This window comes from Erythrolamprus reginae, chromosome 9, assembly GCF_031021105.1.
Source record: "Erythrolamprus reginae isolate rEryReg1 chromosome 9, rEryReg1.hap1, whole genome shotgun sequence".
Taxonomy (NCBI): Eukaryota; Metazoa; Chordata; class Lepidosauria; order Squamata; family Dipsadidae; genus Erythrolamprus; species Erythrolamprus reginae.
In genome coordinates, this window is record NC_091958.1 from 49,666,907 (window position 1) to 49,690,174 (window position 23,268).

The 23,268-nt window shown below is 42.5% G+C and overlaps 1 protein-coding gene across 1 annotated transcript in view; it reads right to left on the reverse strand.

Annotated features, from left to right (window-relative positions):
* DNAH3 (dynein axonemal heavy chain 3) overlaps positions 1-23,268 on the reverse strand; it is a 131,384-nt gene that overhangs the window by 37,023 nt on the left and 71,093 nt on the right. Inside the window, exons 40-51 of the mRNA XM_070761232.1 lie at positions 21,803-21,932; positions 20,568-20,807; positions 18,815-18,918; positions 17,588-17,882; positions 15,160-15,339; positions 13,999-14,122; positions 13,745-13,901; positions 11,146-11,289; positions 8,660-9,326; positions 7,165-7,330; positions 1,886-2,102; positions 254-436 (exon numbers count right to left, since the gene is read on the reverse strand). Coding sequence (XP_070617333.1) covers positions 254-436; positions 1,886-2,102; positions 7,165-7,330; positions 8,660-9,326; positions 11,146-11,289; positions 13,745-13,901; positions 13,999-14,122; positions 15,160-15,339; positions 17,588-17,882; positions 18,815-18,918; positions 20,568-20,807; positions 21,803-21,932 — 2,607 coding nt within the window. The remainder of the gene's footprint in view (positions 1-253; positions 437-1,885; positions 2,103-7,164; positions 7,331-8,659; positions 9,327-11,145; positions 11,290-13,744; positions 13,902-13,998; positions 14,123-15,159; positions 15,340-17,587; positions 17,883-18,814; positions 18,919-20,567; positions 20,808-21,802; positions 21,933-23,268) is intronic.

Consider the following 23,268-nt stretch of genomic DNA (forward strand, 5'->3'; position numbering starts at 1 on the left):
TGCCATCATTAAATCAGCGCAGTCATGGAAATTTCACTTTTATGACTGCGTCACTTAGTGAATTTGAATTTAATTTGAATTTATTAGAGTTGTATGCCGCCCCTCTCCGAAGACTCAGTTGGTAAGGGAGGACAATTCGTACCTTCATTATGTATGAGCTTGGGTTAATTTATTCAATGAAGAATGATTGGAGAAGCCGTGATTTATTTGTGGTATTGTGGGAAGAATGCTCTGATTGTCCAGAAGAAATTACCTTTATCCCCTGTGCCACAGCAGCGGCTTCGTTGGCCTCCTGCTCATCCGCAGCCACCAGCTCCTTCTTGGCATCGACCTCGGCCGTTTCCTTCTCGATGTGCAGCATCATCCTCTCGGTCTCTGCAGAGGTTTCAATCAGCTGAGGCTGAAGGGCCGTCAGTTCTACTTGCATGACCGCCACCTACAAGGGGAACAAGACCAATCTTGATACAACAAAGCAGGGCTTTCTTAACCTTGGACCCTCGAAGAGGTGTGGACTTCAACTCCCAGAAGTATAGATTTCAACATTTCTTTGTCTATTACATATTCAGTCAGGTTTACTGAATGGATGGATGGATGGATAATGGATGGATGGTCAGAAAGATAGATGATGGAAAGATAGATGAATGAGTAAATAGATGATGGATGGATGGATGGATGGATGGTGTTCTGCCAGGCTCCTCCCGAAAATTCAAGGATACAAATTTCAGACACACACACGTTTGAAAATTCAAAACAATGTTCTTTATCACAAAAGTCAAAATAAACTAAGCACTCTTTTTGTATTACAAAGAGCACTCTTCCCAAAACAACCAGATAGTCTGTACAATTTCATTAAATACTTAGCCAGCAGCTGTGGAGTAACTTCACACCCCTTCTTCTTCCAACGAAGGGAGACACACACACACGCTGCTCTGCTTTGGTTTCAAAGGCAGGAAAAAGCAACAAAGTCCAGCACACAAGATTCCTGACGAAACTGCAACAGATATTCTTCCACAATGGCCAAACCCACATGCTGCTATTTATAGCAGCAGCCCTAATTACTGGAGCCCCACCCAAACACAGGTGGCCTCCCTTATTTCTTGTAATATGTTCTTATTTGGTCTCTTCTACGCATAATTCTGCGCTTGCGTGGGTCCAACATGTCATCATCTGAAGCTATAGAAGATAAGGAAGATTGACTGCCTTGGCTGTGTGCCAAGCCCTCCTCTGCCAAGTCACTCCCACCTTCTTCTTCGTCCGAGGAAACTCTCAACTGATTCTGTCGGCAATAACACAGGGCTGTGACATGTTGCATTTTCCGCTGCATCCACCTCCCCATTCCCTGGGGCAGGAGCTGGGCCAGAGCCAACCACAAACAGATGGATGGATGGAAAGATGGATGGATGAACAGAAAGATAGGTGATGGAAAGATAGAGGACGGATGGGTAAATAGATGATAGATGGACACAAAGATAGATGATGGAAAATGGGATGAAAAATGGATAGATAGACAAATGATAATGGATGTATGAGTGGCTAGGTGGGTGGGTAGATTATTGGGGCAGTGCTACAAGTCTTGAGCATTAGCTTAATGGTGATCCATTCCAATGCCATTTGGGGATGGTGTACTTGAGCTTCAAACACACCTGGACTGAGCCAGACTGTGGATGTGAAGCTAACATACTACAACTTATTCCTAATTTATAATCCTCATTTCTTTGGTCCTGATAAACTGTTCTTCCTCATTTCTTTGACCTGGCTTAGAGGAAGGATGAAAAGTGGGAGAAAACTAGCTAAGTGACCAGAGTAACCCACAAATGTTGGCTTCCAAAAACCCCCCAACTATCACTAAATATTCCTTTGTTAGTAATTGAAGCTCAAAACGTACTTGTGAAGATGCGAAGTCCAGTTTTTGAAGGCCTACAAGGTAGCGGTTTCTCATCAGGTCCACTTCATGCCTTTTGGCATTGAGCAGGGCTTTGAAAGTCAGAATTAATTCCAAGTAGGATGTAGGAGTGACATAATTGTGTCTTCGAAGAATGTGGTAAAAGCTGACCGAGATTTCCCTTACACTTTCTTGAAAATATTTGCACATGAATACAACACTGCAAAGAAAACGTTTATAGGTGAAAAAAGTGACTCAAAAATATCAGATTTTCTCTATGAAAATATAACAGCTGCTGAAGTCCGGTTAAGTATTATTATTATTATTATTATTATTATTATTATTATTATTATTAATTGGATTTGTATGCTGCCCCTCTCCGCAGACTCGGGGCGGCTAAAACAGCAGTAAAACAGTACAACAAAATCCAATACTTAAAAAAAAACCAGTTAAAAACCCATTATAAAAAACCCAATCATACATACAAACATAAAATTGTAAAGACCTAGGGGGAAAGTGTATCTTAGTTCCCCCATGCCTGGCGGCAGAGGTGGGTTTTAAGCAGCTTATGAAAGGCAAGGAGGGTGGGGGCAATTCTAATCTCCGGGGGAGTTGGTTCCAGAGGGTCGGGGCCGCCACAGAGAAGGCTCTTCCTCTGGGTCCCGCCAAGCGACATTGTTTGGTTGACAGGACCCGGAGAAGACCCACTCCGTGGGACCTAACTGGTCGCTGGGATTCGTGCAGCAGAAGGCGGTCCCTGAGGAAGTCTGGCCCGGTGCCATGAAGGGCTTTATAGGTCATAACCAACACTTTGAATTGTGACCGGAAACTGATCGGCAACCAATGCAGACTGCGGAGTGTTGGTGTAACATGGGCATATTTGGGAAAGCCTATGATTGCTCTCGCAGCTGCATTCTGCACGATCTGAAGTTTCCGAACACTTTTCAAAGGTAGCCCCATGTAGAGAGCGTTACAGTAGTCGAGCCTCGAGGTGATGAGGGCATGAGTGACTGTGAGCAATGACTCCCGGTCCAAATAGGGCCGCAACTGGTGCACCAGGCGAACCTGGGCAAACGTCCCCCTCGCCACAGCCGAAAGATGTTTCTCTAATGTGAGCTGTGGATCGAGGAGGACGCCCAAGTTGCGTACCCTCTCTGAGGGGGTCAATGATTCTCCCCCCAGGGTAATGGACGGACAGATGGAATTGTCTGTACAGGTGGTCCTCAACTTACGGGAAGACAAAATTGACCCATAATTTCTGTTGCCGAGCAAGCCAATTGTTAAATGTGTTTTGCTCCATTTTACCATCGTTCTTGCCACAATTGTTAAGTGAATCACTGGACTTGTTAAGATAGGAACACAGTTGTTCAGTGAATCTGACTGTGTGTGCGTTCCCCCCATGCTCCCCCACCTCCTGTACATCCATGTGCAACGAGCTGCACATGTGTGTGTGCCCCCCATGTGCGTCCTGCCCCACCATGCACACTTCTCACATGTACCCTTTCCCCCACACACGGGCAGCAGAGACCCCAAAAAACAGCTGGCCGGTGGGAGGCGTACACAGAGGTGTGGTGGAGAACTGAGCTGGGGCAACGGGTTATTTATTTTTTATTATTTTTTATTTGTTGGATTTGTATGCCGCCCCTCTCCGTAGACTCGGGGCAGCTAACAATAGTAATAAAACAGCATATAAAAATCCAATATTAAAACAGTTAAAAACCCTTATTATAAAACCAAACAGACGTACAGACATACCATGCATAAAATTGTAAAGGCCTAGGGGGAAAGAGTAGCTCAGTTCCCCCATGCCTGGCGGCAGAGGTGGGTTTTAAGAAGCTTACGAAAGGCAAGGAGGGTGGGGGCAGTTCTAATCTCTGGGGGGAGTTGGTTCCAGAGGGCCGGGGCCGCCACAGAGAAGGCTCTTCCCCTGGGTCCCGCCAAGCGACATTGTTTAGTTGATGGGACCCGGAGAAGACCCACTCTGTGGGACCTAACAGGTCGCTGGGATTCGTGCAGCAGAAGGCGGTCCCTGAGATAATCTGGTCCGGTGCCATGAAGGGCTTTATAGGTCATAACCAACACTTTGAATTGTGACCGGAAACTGATCGGCAACCTGCCCACAGAGAGGGTTGTGCGTGCCTCTTGTGGCAGCCCAGTCTCTTCTTGAAAACTCCCAGGGATGAAGCTCCCACAACTTCCAAAGGCAACTTCTGTTAGTTGATTGTTCTAATGGTCAGAAAATTCCTCCTTGTTTCATAGAAACATAGAAAATTGACGGCAGAAAAAGACCTCCTGGTCCATCTAGTCTGCCCTTATACTATTTCCTGTATTTTATCTTAGGATGGATCTATATTTATCCCAGGCAGGTTTAAATTCAGTTACTGCAGATTTACCAACCACGTCGGCTGGAAGGTTGTTCCAAGCATCTACTCCTCTTTCAGTAAAATAACATTTTCTCACCTTGCTTCTGATCTTTCCTCCAACTGTCCTCAGATTGTGCGTTCACTTTCCTATTAAAAACACTTCCCTCCTGAACCTTATTTAACCCTTTAACATATTTAAATGTTTTGATCATGTCCCTCCTTTCCCTTCTGTCCTCCAGACCGGTGTTTCCCAACCTTGGCAACTTGAAGATATCTGGACTTCAACTCCCAGAATTCCCCAGCCAGCATTCGCTGGCTGGGGAATTCTGGGAGTTGAAGTCCAAATATCTTCAAGTTGCCAAGGTTGGGAAACACTGCTCCAAACTATACAAGCTGAGTTCATGAAGTCTAGTCTAGAGGTCAGAAGGGAGAGGACATGATTTCCAGGTTGAATCTCTCCTTCATTAGTTTCCATCCATTATTCCTTGTCTGGCCTTCAGGTGCTTTGGAAAATAGCTTGACCACCTCCTCCCTCTGTGGCAGCCCCTCAAATATTGGAACTTTGAATACTGCAAATGTCATCAATACGAACCAATTGCCAAGTGGCCAAATTTTGATCATGTGACCACAGGGATGTTGCAACGGTTCTAAGTGCGAACAATGGCCATAAGTCACTTTTTTCAATGCCGTTGTAACTTCGAACAGTCACTAAACGAATTGTTGTAAGTCAAGGACCACCTGGACTGATTTAGGAGGTTTGGGCATTGTTCATACTTAAGGTAAACTTAAGCCAAACTGGTAAAGCTTATATGTATGATTGGTTCTTTAAATTGGGGGTTTTTTAGATTATTTTTAATATTAGATTTGTTCACATTGTCTTTTTTATTGTTGTTAGCGGCCCCGAGTCTTTGGAGAGGGGCGGCATACAAATCTAATAAATACAAATACAAAGTCAGTTTGAGTGAATATGCATCAAAAATCAACTGTAAAAAAATACTTAGACACTAAAATGGACAAGGGACTCAACAGTTATTAGAAATGGCACACCTCTTCATCAAGGACTCAATAATCATCATTAATAATAATAATAATAATAATTTATTAGATTTGTATGCCGCCCCTCTCCGAAGACTCGGGGCGGCTCACAGCAAGCGATAAAACAATATTGTACAGGCACAAATCTAATATTAAGAAAAAACTAAAAACCCTATCAATTTAAAAAAACCAAACAACACATACATACCAAACATAAATTATAATAAGCCTGGGGGAAAGGTGTCTCAAATCCCCCATGCCTGGCGGTATAGATGGGTCTTAAGTAGTTTACAGAAGACAAGGAGGGTGGGAGCAGTTCTAATCTCCGGGGGGAGTTGATTCCAGAGGGCCGGGGCCCGCCACAGAGAAGGCTCTTCCCCTGGGGCCCGCCAGACGACATTGTTTAGTCGACGGGACCCGGAGAAGGCCGACTCTGTGGGACCTTATCGGCCGCTGGGATTCGTGCGGTAGTAGGCGGTTCCAGAGGTATTCTGGTCCAATGCCATGTAGGGCTTTAAAGGTCATGACCAACACTTTGAATAATTACTACTACCCACCCACTTATATCAAAAGCACACAGATCTGCGTTTGGCTGTCATTTATAAGCTTTGAACTTATTTATTTCAGTTTGAAAGTGGATAATTTAACTTCCCTGAACTTTTAAATGTGATTCTGTGCCCTTCGGCCATTTTGCCGCTGTTATGAACTAGGTGGCAAAGGTTGCTGATTATTTTTACAGCTTTGTCGTTTGCATACTTACTAGAAAACACCTTCATTTGCAAGCATTTTTACCCTATAAAGCAAGTTAATCAAAAAAAGAAAAGAGGAAGGAAAGGGGAAAAGAATTCTATCTTATAAACTTGACTGTAAAAAATATGACTTCAGTAACCGAGTTGTTGAAGCGTGGAACTCATTACCGGACTCCGTAGTGTCATCCCCAAACCCCCAACACTTTACCCTTAAATTATCTACAGTTGACCTATCCAGATTCCTAAGAGGTCAGTAAGGGGCGAGTACAAGTGCACTAGAGTGCCTTCCGTCCCCTGTCCTATTGCTCTCCTATATCTCCTATACCTTTCCTCTATTCCTATATCTCTTCTTCTATTCTTTCGTTGATATATTTTACTCTGAGTATCTCCTCTATAACCTTCATCATGTATTTTACTATGTGTATATAGATATGTTCGGAAACTTCAGATCGTGCAGAATGCAGCTGCGAGAGCAATCATGGGCTTCCCCAAATATGCCCATGTTACACCAACACTCCGCAGTCTGCATTGGTTGCTGATCAGCTTCCGTTCACAATTCATTCCGTTCACAATTCAAAGTGTTGGTTATGACCTATAAAGCCCTTCATGGCACCGGACCAGATTATCTCAGGGACCGCCTTCTGCTGCATGAATCCCAGCGACCAGTTAGGTCCCACAGAGTGGATCTTCTCCGGGTCCCGTCAACTAAGCAATGTCGCCTGGCGGGACCCAGGGGAAGAGCCTTCTCTGTGGTGGCCCCAGCCCTCTGGAACCAACTCCCCCAGAGATTAGAACTGCCCCCACCCTCCTTGCCTTTCGTAAACAACTTAAAACCCACCTCTGCCGCCAGGCATGGGGGAATTGAGATCCTCTTTCCCCCTAGGCCTTTACAATTCTATGCATGGTATGTATGTATGTATGTTTGGTTTTTATATTAATGGATTTTTAATCATCAATACCAAATTACTATTGTACACTGTTTTATTGTCGCTGTTAGCCGCCCCGAGTCTCTGGAGAGGGGCGGCATACAAATCCAATAAATAAATAAATAAATAAATAACTATACCCACTAAAACCCTCATTGTGTATTGGACAAAATAAATAAAAATAAATAAATAAATAAAATATAACATACGATTTTCTTATTTCATCTTCCAACTTCACATCCTCTAAGAATTTGTTGGCAACCATTTCCAGAGCATCTGTGGGCCACCTCTGGAACCAATCGATAGTGCAACAATTGATGAGTGATGGAAACATCCGCAAACGATTCCGGAATGCATCTCCAATCGGGCTCATTGCTGAAAAAGAGATGGTGATCCTTCTTCAGATGTCCTTAATCCATTATTAGCATGGTTCCGGATCCAACGGAGGAGTTGGATCAAGAGAACCCAATCTGATCACATTTACAAAAATCAGGCCGAAAAAGGAACAGGCTTCATACTTAAGGAAGCCATGGTTTAATTTATCCAACATTTCTCATGTTGACAAATGTTGCCATTTTTCCCCATAATGTGCACAACAAGCAAGTACACAAGGTTTATCCCTATCCAAATATCTTTTTCTATCATGCACTCAATTAAAATTTGATGTATTTTCTCTGAATATAGATGCTTTTTCTTGAAATGTTCAACTAAATTATCCTAGACTTAGCCATATCTAGCAGGGTTTTTTTTGAGATGCTTAACCCCACCTAGAAAAATCTGTAAATTTTTCTTGACTTGTTGAATCAAAAGCTGTAGACCTAGACATACCTAGAACAATGTGTCAATTTTTCTTGAGTTGCTGAAACAAAAGCTGTAAATCTAGACATACCTAGAACAATGTGTAGATTTTTCTTGAGATACTGAATCAAAAGGTTCTAGAGCAGTGGTTCCCAACCTTTTTTGGCCATGCCCCACCTAAGCATCTCTAAAATCCTGAGGCCTCCCCCTCCCCCCATGACATATAATTCTTCTTATTCAAAAAGTGAACTACTCATGAGGAGGAATCCTAAAAGGCCATTAACTAGGTTTAAACAAGACTCCAACTGCCCCCATTAAAAATGAAATTGCCCCCCTGTGGGGCATGGTTACCATGACTCTAGAGTCTAGACCTAGACATACCTAGAACAATATGTCAATTTTTCTTGAGTTGCTGAAACAAAAGCTGTAAATCTAGACATACCTAGAACAATGTGTAGATTTTTCTTGAGATATTGAATCAAAAGGCTCTAAAGCAGTGGTTCCCAACCTTTTTTGGCCATGCCCCACCTAAACATCTCTAAAATCCGGAGGCCTCCCCCTCCCCATGACATATAATTCTTGTTATTCAAAAAGTGAACTCCTCATAAGGAGGAAGCCTAAAAGGCCATTAACTAGGTTTAAACAACATTCCAATTGCCCCCATTAAAAATGAAATTGTCCAACTTTGGGAACCAGGGGTCTAGACTCTAGACCTAGACATACCTAGAACAACGTGTCGATTTTCCTTGAGTTGCTGAAACAAAAGCTGTAGACCTAGACATACCTAGAACAATGTGTAGATTTTTCTTGAGTTGCTGAAACAAAAGCTGTAGACCTAGACATTCCTAGAACAATGTGCCAATTTTCCTTGAGTTGCTGAAACAAAAGCTGTAGACCTAGACATACCTAGAACAATGTGTAGATTTTTCTTCACACGCTCAATGAAGAAGTTATACATGGCCAAAGGGGTGGCTTCGATTCGTCTCCCTTCTGTCCTTGCCGCACTCTGCATTTTCTCCACGATGTCCGCCTTCTCGTCTGCTGCAAAAATGTTCGGCACGTCCCCCGTGTTCAGAAGCATGTTGATGTCCTCCACGAAAGACTCGTCTTTGATCTGGTTGTCGCAGAACAAGAAGACCGTGCTCTTGTTGGCCACCCCCGATTGCAACATGACCCTCTTGATGTCCTCCCTCCATTCGTTTATCATGTAGAACTTGGTGATCTCAATCATGAAGAGCTCGTAGGAGTTCATGAAGGTGCCCAGCTTGGTGGCACTCTGCCGGCCGCTCCCGCCGATGCCCACGAGTAGCAGGTGGCCATTGTCTTGCTTCAGGACCCGGCAGATGCGGGAAATGTGCTCGATGGCAAATTTAAACATGACTAAAGGCATGGGAGCCTTGCTGATGTTGTTGAATTCCTCCAGGTAGTACTCCATGACCGATGTCAGCTTGGGCAAATCGGTGATCTCATCGTATATCTTCTTGTCACTGGATGGCTTAAAATAGTCTCCAAAGAAGAGACTCCGAATGTTGTTATCTGTGATTTTGCCGGTGGGAGACAGATGGCTTAGTACCTGGAGAAGAAATAGAAGAGGATTTATTTATTTATTTATTCATTTGTCCAATACATAAATACATAGGAAGAAAAATAGACATGTAGTAATATATATAAGGGTAAAAGTGAACTTATAGGAGAGGATATATGAAAGGAAGAAAATATATGAATATACCTGATGAAGTGGACAAGGCCATTGGAGCTGTGAGTTCCACCACCTGTTAGCCCCCACCCTCCTTGCCTTTCATAAGCTTCTCAAAACCCACCTCTTCCGTCAGGCATGGGGGAATTAAGATAATCTTTCCCCCTAGGCTTCTACAATTTATGCATGGTATGTTTGTATGTATGATTGGTTTTATAACAAGGGTTTTTAGCTGTTGTAGTATTGGATTTTTACATTCTGTTTTTTGTCACTGTTGTTAGCCGCCCCGAGTCCACGGAGAGGGGCGGCATGCAAATCCAATAAATAATTAATTAATAAATAAATAAAATATATGATAAGTGAGAGAAAGGAAAGACAATTGGACAGGGGACGAAAGGCACACCAATGCACTTATGTACGCCCCTTACTGGCCTCTTAGGAACCTGGAGAGGTCAATCGTGGAGAGTCTAAGGGAGAAATGTTGGGGGTTAGGGGTTGAGACGATTGAGTCCGGTAATGAGTTCCACGCTTCGACAACTTGATTGTTGAAATCTTGTGTTGCTGCTGTTGAAGCTGAAATAGTCATTGACCGGTAGGACGTTGCAGTTCTAGGCTTTCTAGGCCCAAGATTGTTAGTCTATTTTAGGATCTTAGATAAATTAGGCTTCTGTTCTGACTCAGCTCCACAAACATGACAAATCCTTTGGCATGAATTCAAAAGATTCCTTCACTAGAAATGCCGGAAGCCTCGGCTCATCCTGAGGCCTCCGTTTGCTTCTCCCTGCCTTTTCCATTTACAATTTCGGAGGCTCAGGTTTACAGAATACCCTACGAGACTAGACTTTCAATCCTGGGCCTAGAAAGCCTAGAACTAAGATGCCTTAAACAAGATCTAAGTATTGCCCACGAGATCATATGCTGCAACGTCCTGCCTGTCGGCGACTACTTCAGCTTCAACCACAACAACACAAGAGCACACAACACATTTAAACTTAATATTAACCGCTCCAAACTTGACTGTAAAAAATATGACTTCAGTAACCGAGTTGTCGAAGAGTGGAACTCATTACCGGACTCCGTAGTGTCATCCCCAAACCTTCAACACTTTACCCTTAGATTATCCATGGTTGACCTATCCAGATTCCTAAGAGGTCAGTAAGGGGCGAGTACAAGTGCAGTAGAGGGCCTTCCGTCCCCTGTCCTATTGCTCTCCTATATCTCCTATACCTTTCTTCTATTCCTATATCTCTTCTTCTATTCTTTCGTTGATATGTTTTATTACTATACAGTATCTTCTTTTCTATTCTTTCTTAGATATATTTTACTATGAGTATCTCCTCTATAACCTTCATCATGTATTTTACTATGTGTGCATATATATATATATACCCACTAAAACCCTCATTGTGTATTGGACAAAATAAATAAATAAATAATAAAATAAATAAAAAGTGGAAAATGGTTCTTGGAAAGAGGGATTTGCTTCATGACCGCGTGGTTCACTTATCTGCAGTGATTCACTTAACAACCATGACCAAAAAAAGGTTGTGTGACACACATAATAACCTACTTGCTTAAAAATGGAAATTCTGGTCTCAATTGTGGCTTAAGTCAAGGACTACCTATATCTCTCAGGCTGCTACTGTCCACCTCTGCGCAACTACCCCAACAACTGTCTTTGCTTTAAAAGGCCCACCTTATCGACACTCTGTTTAAAACAGTCGGAGGTCGTTTCTTTCATCATATTAAAAAACACGTCTCTGTCTTCGGCGTCGATCAAGCGGTCATAAAAGACTCGATAAACTTCATGAATCCAAAGCCTGATAAGTTTTTCTCCATCCTGCCAAATGAAAGGAAGAACGGGGTATTAAAAGAAAAATAATTGTAAGATCAAATCGGGGACAGAGGGGGCAGAAACAAAAATATCTTCTTGGTTCACTTGGCAGGCACAAATAATCAGGTGGCATTTGCTGAGTTCAAACACAGAAGTGTTTATTATTGCTACTGTTAGAATGCTTAGGAATTATGTATAATATTCCTAGAACAAACTTATTCAGAGTAGATGTGGCAGTAGTAGATATTCAGCCAATAAACCAGACTAATATCTTCGGGACCGCCTCCTGCCGCACGAATCCCAGCGACCGGTTAGGTCCCACAGAGTCGGCCTTCTTCGGGTCCCGTCGACTAAGCAATGCCGTCTGGCGGGACCCAGGGGAAGAGCCTTCTCTGGGGGGGCCCCGACCCTCTGGAACCAGCTCCCCTCTGAGATTAGGATTGCCCCCACCCTCCCTGCCTTTCGTAAACTCCTTAAGACCCACCTCTGCCGTCAGGCATGGAGGAACTAAAACATCTCCCCCTTGCCCATGTTGTTTTGCCATTTGATTGATTGACTGTGTGCCTGTTTTTTATATATATTGGGACTGTTTTATGAATTTATTAATTTTAAATTGTAATTAGATTGGTGGGCATTGGATTTGTTATTATGCACTGTTTTTTATTATTGTTGTGAGCCGCCCCGAGTTTGCGGAGAGGGGCGGCATATAAATCCAATAAATCTAATCTAATCTAATATAAGTAGAGTATAAATATTAGTTACATATATTCAATAGTAAACAATCCAATTCATACACAGGTATGTATCAAGCAATCATATACAAACCAGATATCATAACACAGCAGCTAAACAATAATATTCCCCCTCAAAACACACAGTTCTATATAATATCTTAAGTATTACTTACATATAAAATACATAGACCAACGTATTAGCACACAGCAACTCTATAGTATAGTCACACAGACAAAACTAGCAGAGTGAGAACAGGGAGTTAGCATGTTAGCAAAAGCAATAGAGCAATATAGAGCAATAACATCAATAGCAGCAATAACAAGAGAGAAACACTTCTGACTACCTTTTACAGCTAATTGCAGTACTAGCCCTTACAGCAACATTGTGCTAAATTCTCCAAACATACATTGCTGGTTAGTTCATATATTGACAAACCCAACTAGTGAGGTACGTAGTACTGACAGCTACTTATCCAGTCAAGTAATTGCCAAGCTAAATTGCACTAGATAATGGTCAACGGAATTCACATGAAACTTGGGTCTCTTGTGGCAACGCAATGACTCCAAACTAATGGCATGTTTAATTCTGCCCTCCAGTTCAGTCTGTTCACCTCCTCCATCACTGCTTTGATCAATCAGAATGCCTTTAGTAAATGTTAGATTAGATTAGATTAGATTTATTGGATTTATATGCCGCCCCTCTCCGCAAACTCGGGGCGGCTCACAACAACAATAAAAACAGTACATAATAACAAATCCAATGCCCACCAATCTAATTACAGTTTAAAATTAATAAATTCATAAAACAATCCCAATGTATATAAAAACAGACACACAGTCAATCAATCAATGGCAAAACAACATGGGCAAGGGGGAGATGTTTAGTTCCCCCATGCCTGACGGCAGAGGTGGGTCTTAAGGAGTTTACGAAAGGCAGGGAGGGTGGGGGCAATCCTAATCTCAGGGGGGAGCTGGTTCCAGAGGGTCGGGGCCCCCACAGAGAAGGCTCTTCCCCTGGGTCCCGCCAGACGGCATTGTTTGGTTGACGGGACCCGGAGAAGACCGACTCTGTGGGACCTAACCGGTTGCTGGGATTCGTGCGGCAGGAGGCGGTCCCGAAGATATTCTGGTCCGGTGCCATGAAGGGCTTTGTAGGTCATAACCAACACTTTGAATTGTGACCGGAAACTGATCGGCAACCAATGCAGACTGCGGAGTGTTGGAGTGATATGGGCATACTTAGAGACGCCCATAATTGCTCTCGCAGCTGCATTCTGCACGATCTGAAGTTTCCGAACACTTTTCAAAGGTAGCCCCATGTAGAGAGCATGTTAACAAAAAAGTATGAGCTACTGAGGACCCAAAGGAATGGAAACAATTTTCCACAGGGCTCAAAGTTTCCTGTAACCTCAAACCACACAAAAGGAGCAAGGTGCTATCACTTTGAGGCAGGAAGCCCTACCATTGATTTTAAAGTAAGACATACCTATCTGGCTGTGTCTTGGGATTCTATACCATACGAGGCATATACAAATAGAGATGGCCAAGGGACACGAGGCAGACTCAGAAGATGGAAAGACAGCATTAAAGGCATGTTGCAACTGCAACAAATAACAGTGGTGGCCCCCAGAGGTGCAAGAACCAGAACTTTGTATGTCCCTTGACACACAAAATGGTAAAAGAGAAGGAGGAGGAGGAGGAGGAGGAGGAGGAGAGGAAGAACACACCTGTAAATGTGTATGCGGGCACAACAGCACCCCTCGAATCACACGGGAGAAATCACGTAGATTGAAGACATAGTGAGATTTCGAAGGGGTAGGAAGGAAGTTCTCCATGGCCAGCTTGTAGATATTCATGGTTGCGTGAACCAACATTTTGCCAAGCCTTTCAAAAAAAAAAGAGCCACAAAGAGAGGCAATTACAAGTCAGAAGAATATCAAGTCACAGATCCCTCAACCTAGGTTGGAAAGGAGATGTTCACCTTAAAAAGCTGGCCTCGAAGCCTTTGCCGAAATGCCAGTCTACGATGGAAGCAAAAATCTTGGTTAAGACCTCGTCATCAAAAGAGCTGATAGAGATGATGTTGAGATGTCGCAGGAAGCGCCCTGGAGATGCAAGGGGAGGAGAAGATCACAGAATTGGACACTCTGCAATCTCCCTCTTAGGTCACCTTAGGAAGATATTTGAGACTACTGGCAAACTGTTCTTAAACAATAGTTGTTCTTCCACAAGAGGCTGTTGGGGCCTGGATGGGTGTCAACAGACGCAAGCTCAACCCGGAAAAGACGGAGTGGCTGTGGGTTCTGCCTCCCAAAGACAATTCCATCTGTCCATCCATAACCCTGGGGGGGGGGAACTATTGATCCACACAGAGAGGGTCCGCAACTTGGGCGTCCTCCTCGATCCACGGCTCACATTAGAGAACCATCTTTCAGCTGTGGCGAAGGGGGCGTTTGCCCAGGTTCGCCTGGTGCACCAGTTGCAGCCCTATCTGGACACGGAGTCAATGCTCACAGTCCCTCATGCCCTCATCACCTCGAGGCTCGACTGCTACCTTTGAAAAGTGTTCGAAAACTTCAGATCGTGCAGAATGCAGCTGCGAGAGCTATCATGGGCTTTCCCAAATATGCCCACGTTACACCAACACTCCGCAGTCTGCATTGGTTGCCGATCAGTTTCATGAGTGACTGTGAGCAGTGACTCCCGGTCCAAATAGGGCCGCAACTGGTGCACCAGGCGAACCTGGGCAAACGCCCCCCTCGCCACAGCTGAAAGATGTTTCTCTAATGTGAGTGTGGATCGAGGAGGACGCCCAAGTTGCGGACCCTCTCTGAGGGGGTCAATAATTCCCCCCCCCTGGGTTATGGATGGACAGATGGAATTGTCCTTGGGAGGCAGAACCCACAGCCACTCCGTCTTATCCGGGTTGAGTTTGAGTCTGTTTAAAAACAAATCAAAAGAAAGAAATGGGCCCCTGGCTCCTTTCTTGGGATTCTCATTTTCGCTAGAACTCTTGTGGTCAGCCACCAACTAAATTTGCGGTTAGAACTTAGAATAATAGGGTTGGAAGGAACCCTGGAGGTCTTCTAGTGCAACCCTATTCGACCAACTACATCTCCTTGAGTTGAAGCCCACTCCCTACCTGTAATGTCGTTTCTTCCACCACCGGGCGGGCCCATGGCCGAAAGGAAGAGGACATCCACAACATCCAATCTCGTGGTATCTTTCTTGTCGTACCAGTGGCCGTGGTTTATCCATTGCCGAAGGAGTTCGATTGGGGGCTGGGCCCCATATATTTCCTTGGCCGGCATGTTTAAGTCATCTAGGAAAAATACGGTTGTGGTTGAGACAGTCAGGAAAACATAGATATTATTTTCACACAGGTAGGAAGGTTTATACAGTTAAGTAAAATATAGAGAGGTTTTAGGCACAATTAGGAAGAGTATTGATTTATAAATTTACTGTATTTACTGTATTTACTGTATTTACTGTATTTACTGTATTTACTGTATTTACTGTATTTACTGTATTTACTTATTTACTTATTTACTTATTTACTTATTTACTTATTTATTTATTTATTGGATTTGTATGCCGCTCCTCTCCGGAGACTCGGGGCGGCTAACAGCGACAATAAAACAGTGTACAATAGTAATTTGGTATTAGAAATTATTAAAAATCCATTAATATAAAACCCAAACATACATACATACATACCATGCATAGAATTGTAAAGGCCTAGGGGGAAAGAGGATCTCAATTCCCCCATGCCTGGCGGCAGAGGTGGGTTTTAAGTTGTTTAAGAAAGGCAAGGAGGGTGGTGGCAGTTCTAATCTCTGGGGGGAGTTGGTTCCAGAGGGCCAGGTCTGCCACAGAGAAGGCTCTTCCCCTGGGTCCCGCCAGGCGACATTGCTTAGTTGACGGGACCCGAAGAAGATTCACTCTGTGGGACCTAACTGGTTGCTGGGATTCGTGCATATTATATCCAACTATTTATATCAACTGGTTCCTAATATGATTTGATTCCTTATATTGCTTGATAGTATCATTGTGTTGTACCTTATGGTTCTTGTCAAAGTTATCTTTTTTTTTGTATACACTGAGAGCATGTGCACCAAGATAAATTTCTTGTGTGTCCAATCACACATGGCCAATAAAGAATTCTGTTCCGTTCTGTTCTTGTTACCTGATTGCTTATTAGTACCGTAGGAGAATTAGTAGGTATTGTACCTTATGATACTTGACGAATGTATCTTTTCTTTTATTGAGACCAGGTAAATTCCTTGTGTGTCCAATCACACTTGGCCAATAAAGAATTCTACTCTATTCTACAGTATTCTATTCTATTTTGGATTCTTATAACTTTTTTTTTTGTTTTTATATACGGTACATACTGAACAATGCCTTTGTGTCTTTTCCATCAGTAAGATTTTTTTGGGGGGGGGGATTTCCCCCCATTCTATTATAAGCGTTTAAGAAATTATCTGTTTGATTCCTACTTATTCATCCTTTCTCTTCATTATCTTTCTCTTCGTGCAAAGAAACATAGAAAAATAGAAGTCTGACGGCAGAAAAAGACCTCATGGTCCATCTAGTCTGCCCTTATACTATTTCCTGTATTTTATCTTAGGACAGATATATGTTTATCCCAGGCATGTTTACATTCAGTTATTGTGGATTTATTTATTTATTTATTTATTTATTGGATTTGTATGCCGCCCCTCTCCGGAGACTCGGGGCGGTATATAAATCTAATAAATAGAAACATAGAAGATTGATGGCAGAAAAAGACCTCGTGGTCCATCTAGTCTGCCCTTATACTATTTCCTGTATTTTATCTTAGGACGGATATATGTTTATCCCAGGCATGTTTACATTCAGTTATTGTGGATTTATCTACCATGTCTGCTGGAAGTTTGTTCCAAGGATCTACTACTCTTTCAGTAAAATAATATTTTCTCATGTTGCTTTTGATCTTTCCCCCAACTAACTTCAGATTGTGCCCCCTTGTTCTTGTGTTCACTTTCCTATTAAAAACACTTCCCTCCTGGACCTTATTTAACCCTTTAACATATTTAAATGTTTCAATCATGTCCCCCCTTTTCCTTCTGTCCTCCAGACTATACAGATTGAGTTCATTAAGTCTTTCCTGATACGTTTTATGCTTAAGACCTTCCACCATTCTTGTAGCCCGTCTTTGGACCCGTTCAATTTTGTCAATATCTTTTGGTAGGTGAGGTCTCCAGAACTGAACACAGTACTCCAAATGTGGTCTCACCAGCGCTCTATATAGCGGGATCACAATCTCCCTCTTCCTGCTTGTTATACCTCTAGCTATGCAGCCAAGCATCCTACTTGCTTTCCCTACTGCACTGTTCACCCATTTTGAGACTGTCTGAAATCACTACCCCTAAATCCTTCTCTTCTGAAGTTTTTGCTAACACAGAACTGCCAATGCAATACTCAGATTGAATTGGCAGTTCTGTGTTAGCAAAAACTTCATCTCGTTTTGATTTTTGAATCCCAAATCTGAAAGAAACAAACCCAAAAAATAAAACGTCTTCTCTCACCTACGAAGACGATTGCTTTTTTCCCTAAGGTGGGGCCAAAAAGTCCTTTCCGTCTTCTGTCCAGCTTCGACATGATAATATCCTGGGTCTGATTGGCGGAGGTCCGGGCAGAGAAGTTGATGACATTTGGTACGTATTTGGCCTTGGGAAGTTGGATCAGGAAGCTGTTGGTGATAGCCGATTTCCCTGTCCCGGTGGCTCCCACAAAGAGCAAGGGGATCTCATGCTCCACATAAGTTTTCAGGAAAAAGGATTGCCGGGCAGTTTCTGTGGTGGGGATGATCAGTTCGGAGACCTACGATGATGAGAGAGAACTCACATTAGAGAAACATCTTCCAGCTGTGGCGAGGGGGGCGTTTGCCCAGGTTCGCCTTGTGCACCAGTTGCGACCCTACTTGGACTGGAAGTCACTGCTCACAGTCACTCATGCCCTCATCACCTCGAGGCTCGACTACTGTAATGCTCTCTACATGGGGCTACCTTTGAAAAGTGTTTGGAAACTTCAGATCGTGCAGAATGCAGCTGCGAGAGCAATCATGGGCTTTCCCAAATATGCCCATGTTACACCAACACTCCGCAGTCTGCATTGGTTGCCGATTAGTTTCCGATCACAATTCAAAGTGTTGGTTATGACCTATAAAGCCCTTCATGGCACCGGACCAGATTATCTCAGGGACCGCCTTCCGCTGCACGAATCCCAGCGACCAGTTAGGTCCCACAGAGTGGATCTTCTCCGGGTCCCGTCAACTAAAGAATGTTGCTTGGCGGGACCCAGGGGAAGAGCCTTCTCTGTGGCGGCCCCGGCCCTCTGGAACCAACTCCCCCCAAAGATTAGAATTGCCCCCACCCTCCTCGCCTTTCGTAAGCTGCTTAAAACCCACCTCTGCCATCAGGCATGGGGGAATTGAGACCTTCTTCCCCCTAGGCCTTTACAATTCTATGCATGGTATGTATGTATGTATGTTTGGTTTTTTATATTAATGGGTTTTTAATTGTTTCTAGCATCAGACTACTATTGTACACTGCTTTATTGTTGCTGTTAGCCGCCCCGAGTCTCCGGAGAGGGGCGGCATACAAATCCAAAAAATAAATAAACTCAGATATTCAGGAGAAAGTTCTCCCATATGAAGAACGGTTGCAGGAACTGGGCATGGCTAGAGAAGGACCAGAGGAGACATGATAGCAGTGTTCCAGTATCACGCTGACAAACAAGCACAACCACCTTACCTTTGCGCCAGCAGGAATTGCTTGCTCCTCCTTCGTGACGTAATCTATCCACATGTTCCACTGTCCACTGGCTTGTTTATGAAAATAAAAGTCATACACCGACCCTGATTGCAAAAGCGGGATAAAAAAGTCTTTAAGGAGCTTGTCAAAACAGCAAAGTGACAGTGGGTGTTATGACATATGAACACTACTGACTCCAAACCAAAAACAATATCGAAATCACAACCAGAAGGGTCTCTCTGGGTCCACATCTAAGGTTGTGGAGAAGGGAACAAGGAGGAGAGGGACAAGAAAAGCTGGAACCACAAGTTCATTTTAAGTTTTTAAATCTATTCATTAAGTGTATGAGCCAGAGTCAGGAGTGGGGAACGTAGTGGAGTAACGAAAATGGAGCTCCACCACAGAGCACCCAATGTGCACTGAAAGATGTTGAAAGCAAATGCAGGGCATCCTACATAAGCCATGCCCAGAGTTAGTTGGGGGAAAGATCAAAAGCAATGTGAGAAAATATTATTTTACTGAAAGAGTAGTAGATCCTTGGAACAAACTTCCAGCAGACGTGGTTGGTAAATCCCCAGTAACTGAATTTAAACATGCCTGGGATAAACATATATCCGTCCTAAGATAAAATACAGGAAATAGTATAAGGGCAGACTAGATGGACCACGAGGTCTTTTTCTGCCGTCAATCTTCTATGTTTCTATTTATTAGATTTATATGCCGCCCCGAGTCTATGGAGAGGGGCGGCATACAAATCTAATAGATAGATAGATAGATAGATAGATAGATAGATAGATAGATAGATAGATAGATAGATAGATAGATAGATAGATAGACTGATAGATGATAGATAGATAGATAGATAGATGATAGATAGATAGATAGATAGATGATAGATAGATAGACTGATAGATAGATAGATAGATAGATAGATAGATAGATAGATAGATAGATAGATAGACTGATAGATAGATAGATAGATAGATAGACTGATAGATAGATAGACTGATAGATAGATAGATAGATAGATAGATAGATAGATAGATGATAGATAGATAGATAGATAGATAGATAGATAGATAGACTGATAGATAGATAGATAGATAGATAGATGATAGATAGATAGATAGATAGATGATAGATAGATAAACTGATAGATAGATAGATAGATAGATAGATGATAGATAGATAGATAGATAGATAGATAGATAGATGATAGATAGATAGATAGACTGATAGATAGATAGATAGATAGATAGACTGATAGATAGATAGATAGATAGATAGATAGATAGATAAACTGATAGATAGATAGATAGATAGATAGATAGATGATAGATAGATAGATAGATAGATGATAGATAGATAGATAGATAGATAGATAGACTGATAGATAGATAGATAGATAGATAGATAGATAGATAGATAGATAGATAGATAGATAGATATGTTTCATGTACATGTTGGAAACTGGAAGACCAGTGGCCAGCATGTATGCATGCTCCGGAAACCGGAAGAGCAACCGCACTGGGTGCCCGCTCTTCCACTTTCTGGTAAGCGCATATGCGCACTCCCGTTTTGGCACTCGGTGCCGAAAAGCTTCACCGACACCGATATAGGGTCTCCTGCTTGAGCAATGGGTTGGACTAGAAGACCTCCAAAGTCCCTTGCAACTCTGTTATCTTCCCACTCTGAAATGTTGATGTCCTTTCAAACTAAACCCCTTTTGAAACAACGGGGTTCCCAGACACACCTCTTTCTGGAAAAAGGTTTGTTTTGGTCAGCTTCACGCTTTTGGGGCGAGGGTTCTCGTCGTCCATTCCCATCAAAAGGTTTCGGTAAAAATGGTCAAATTTCTTCCGTCCTTCGGCATTCAGGGTGCTCCCGATGGTCCACACCAGAGAGAAGAGGAAGAGGCCTTGCAGCCACAAGGTTATCTGCTGGCTGGACATATTCTCCCCCGGCTCATCCTCATTGGAAGTCCTGATTTCATCTACACAAAAGAAGACAAGACAAACCAAACACAGCGAAGTGGGAGACCAAGAAAGTCCCATGCTTCCAGCATACGCAGGTGCTCATTTCTGGCAGGGGAATTCTGGGAGCTGAAGTACACATACAATATCTTAAAAAATTACGAAGGTTAAGAAACACTGCCTTAGCAGGTTAGGGCCCCAAAGGCCAATGCAGCATTCCTTTGTGGCATTTCTTGCTTTCAAAGCAGTCATACAATTAGACAATGGTGAAGGCACCAGGCTAGAAACTAGGCGACAGAGAGCTCTAGTCCCACTTTAGGCATGAAAGCCGGCTGGGTAACCTTGGGCCAATCACCAGGCGATGGTAGGTTCTAGTGCCGCCTTAGCTCTGAAAATAGGGGGAAATAGGAAGAGGGAAGTGTGTTGCATGTTTGTTGTTTTGAACTGTTTGTAAACACAATAATGGCAGGATATAAATAAATAAATAGCAGATAAAAATAAAATAAAACAAAACAAAATAAGAGAGAAGGAAAGGAAAGGAAAGAAAAGGAAAGGAAAGGAAGGGAAAGGAAAATAAAATAAAATAAAATAAAATAAAATAAAATAAAATAAAATAAAATAAAATAAAATAAAATAAAATAAAATAAAATAAAATAAAATAATAAAATAAAATAAAATAAAATAAAATAAAATGAAATGAAATGAAATAAAATAATAAAATAAAATAAAATAAAATAATAAAACAAAACAAAACAAAACAAAACAAAATAAATAAAATAATAAAACAAAGCAAAACAAAACAAATAAATAAATAAAATAAAATAAAATAAAATAAAATAAAATAAAATAATAAAATAAATAAATAAATAAATAAATAAAATAAAATAAAATAACAAAACAAAATAAATAAAATAAATAATAAAATAAAATAAAATAAAATAAAATAAAATAAATAAATAAATAAATGAAATGAAATGAAATAAAATAAAATAAAATAAAATAATAAAAGCCTTACCAAGCAAAGAATCAAACAAAGTTATCATGGTATGGGTGAGATGGATAGGAGACGTCTGAACCAGGACTTTGCAATGGTGGCGAATAAATTCCAATGACGGCTGAACAAGCCACATAAAAAGATCGTCAACCTGGAAAGCAAACCGCTTGAGAGATTAACCAATCACAGGACATGTCCCTTTTACACTGAATAAGCAACAGTTCCCTTCCACAGCCGGCAGAAGGATGAAAAGAGCCTTGCATGGAAGCTATTCTGGCAGTGGCTGATGGGATTTTAGGTGTAGATTAGATTAGATTAGATTTATTGGATTTATATGCCGCCCCTCTCCGCAAACTCGTAGTTGGATTAGCACAAGAAGACGGTCTAGATTTAAGGTTAATCTAGACCAGGGGTGTCAAACACAAGGCCGGGAGACCGGGCTGTCCACAGGCTGGTCCAGCAAAGCACCAGTCCGTAGTGCTACTGCCATCAAAAATGGACCTTGAGAGAGACACACACAGCCCTCCCGAGCTCCATTTTCACTGGCAGATGCTTACAGGAGGCCGTAACAGCCAAAAACGGAGCTCCTGAACCTGTTTTTGCTGGCAGAGCGCCCAGGCCAGCATAGGAATCCCCAAAACAAGTGGCCACACCCACCCCAGCCCCAGAGGTCAAACACATGATGCAGCCCTCAATGAAATTGAGTTTGACACACCTGATCTAGACTTTATAGTTTAAAATGGCTTCGGAGCTATACCTGCTGAGATCCCTCTGCTAACCAAACCCGCAATCCCGTGACACTTCAGACATTTGTAGATAATTTTATTATAATGTCCAACTGTCACAAAAATTGCATGGTAGTGTTCTACATTACAAAGGAAAGCACCCTGAACTCAAACCAGTTATTGAAAAGTCTGCAAGTTATTGGCATGGTTTAAAACAATAAAGAGTTGCGGTGGCACAGTAGTTGTAGCACAGTACTGCAGGCTAAATCTGCTGACTGCCGGCTACCTGCAATTTGACAGTTTGAATCTCACCAGGCTCAAGCTTGGATTCAGCCTTCATTCCTTCCGAGGTGGGTAAAATGAGGACCCAGATTGTTGGGGGCAACATGCCGACACTGTAAACCACTTAGAGAGGGCTGTAAAGCACTGTAAAGCAGTGTACAGTAGTACCCCTAGATACGAGCATAATTGGTTCCAGAAGGGAGCTTGTATGTCGAGGCAACTCGTATCTGGAACAAATAACTTTAGACCTTGTTTTTCCCCTCCGAGATAACCAAAAGCAAGGATTCTTGCGCCACCTAGTGGACGCTCGGCTCGTATCCCGAATTTGAGCTCGGGACTAGAACAGAAATGTCTCTCCCCTCGTGGCTCGTATCTTGAAATACTCGCATGTAGAGCAGCTCGTATCTAGAGGTACTACTGTATAAGTCAAAGTGCTATTGCTATTGCTAATAAGTGATCAATTCCACAGTTCTCAAGTAA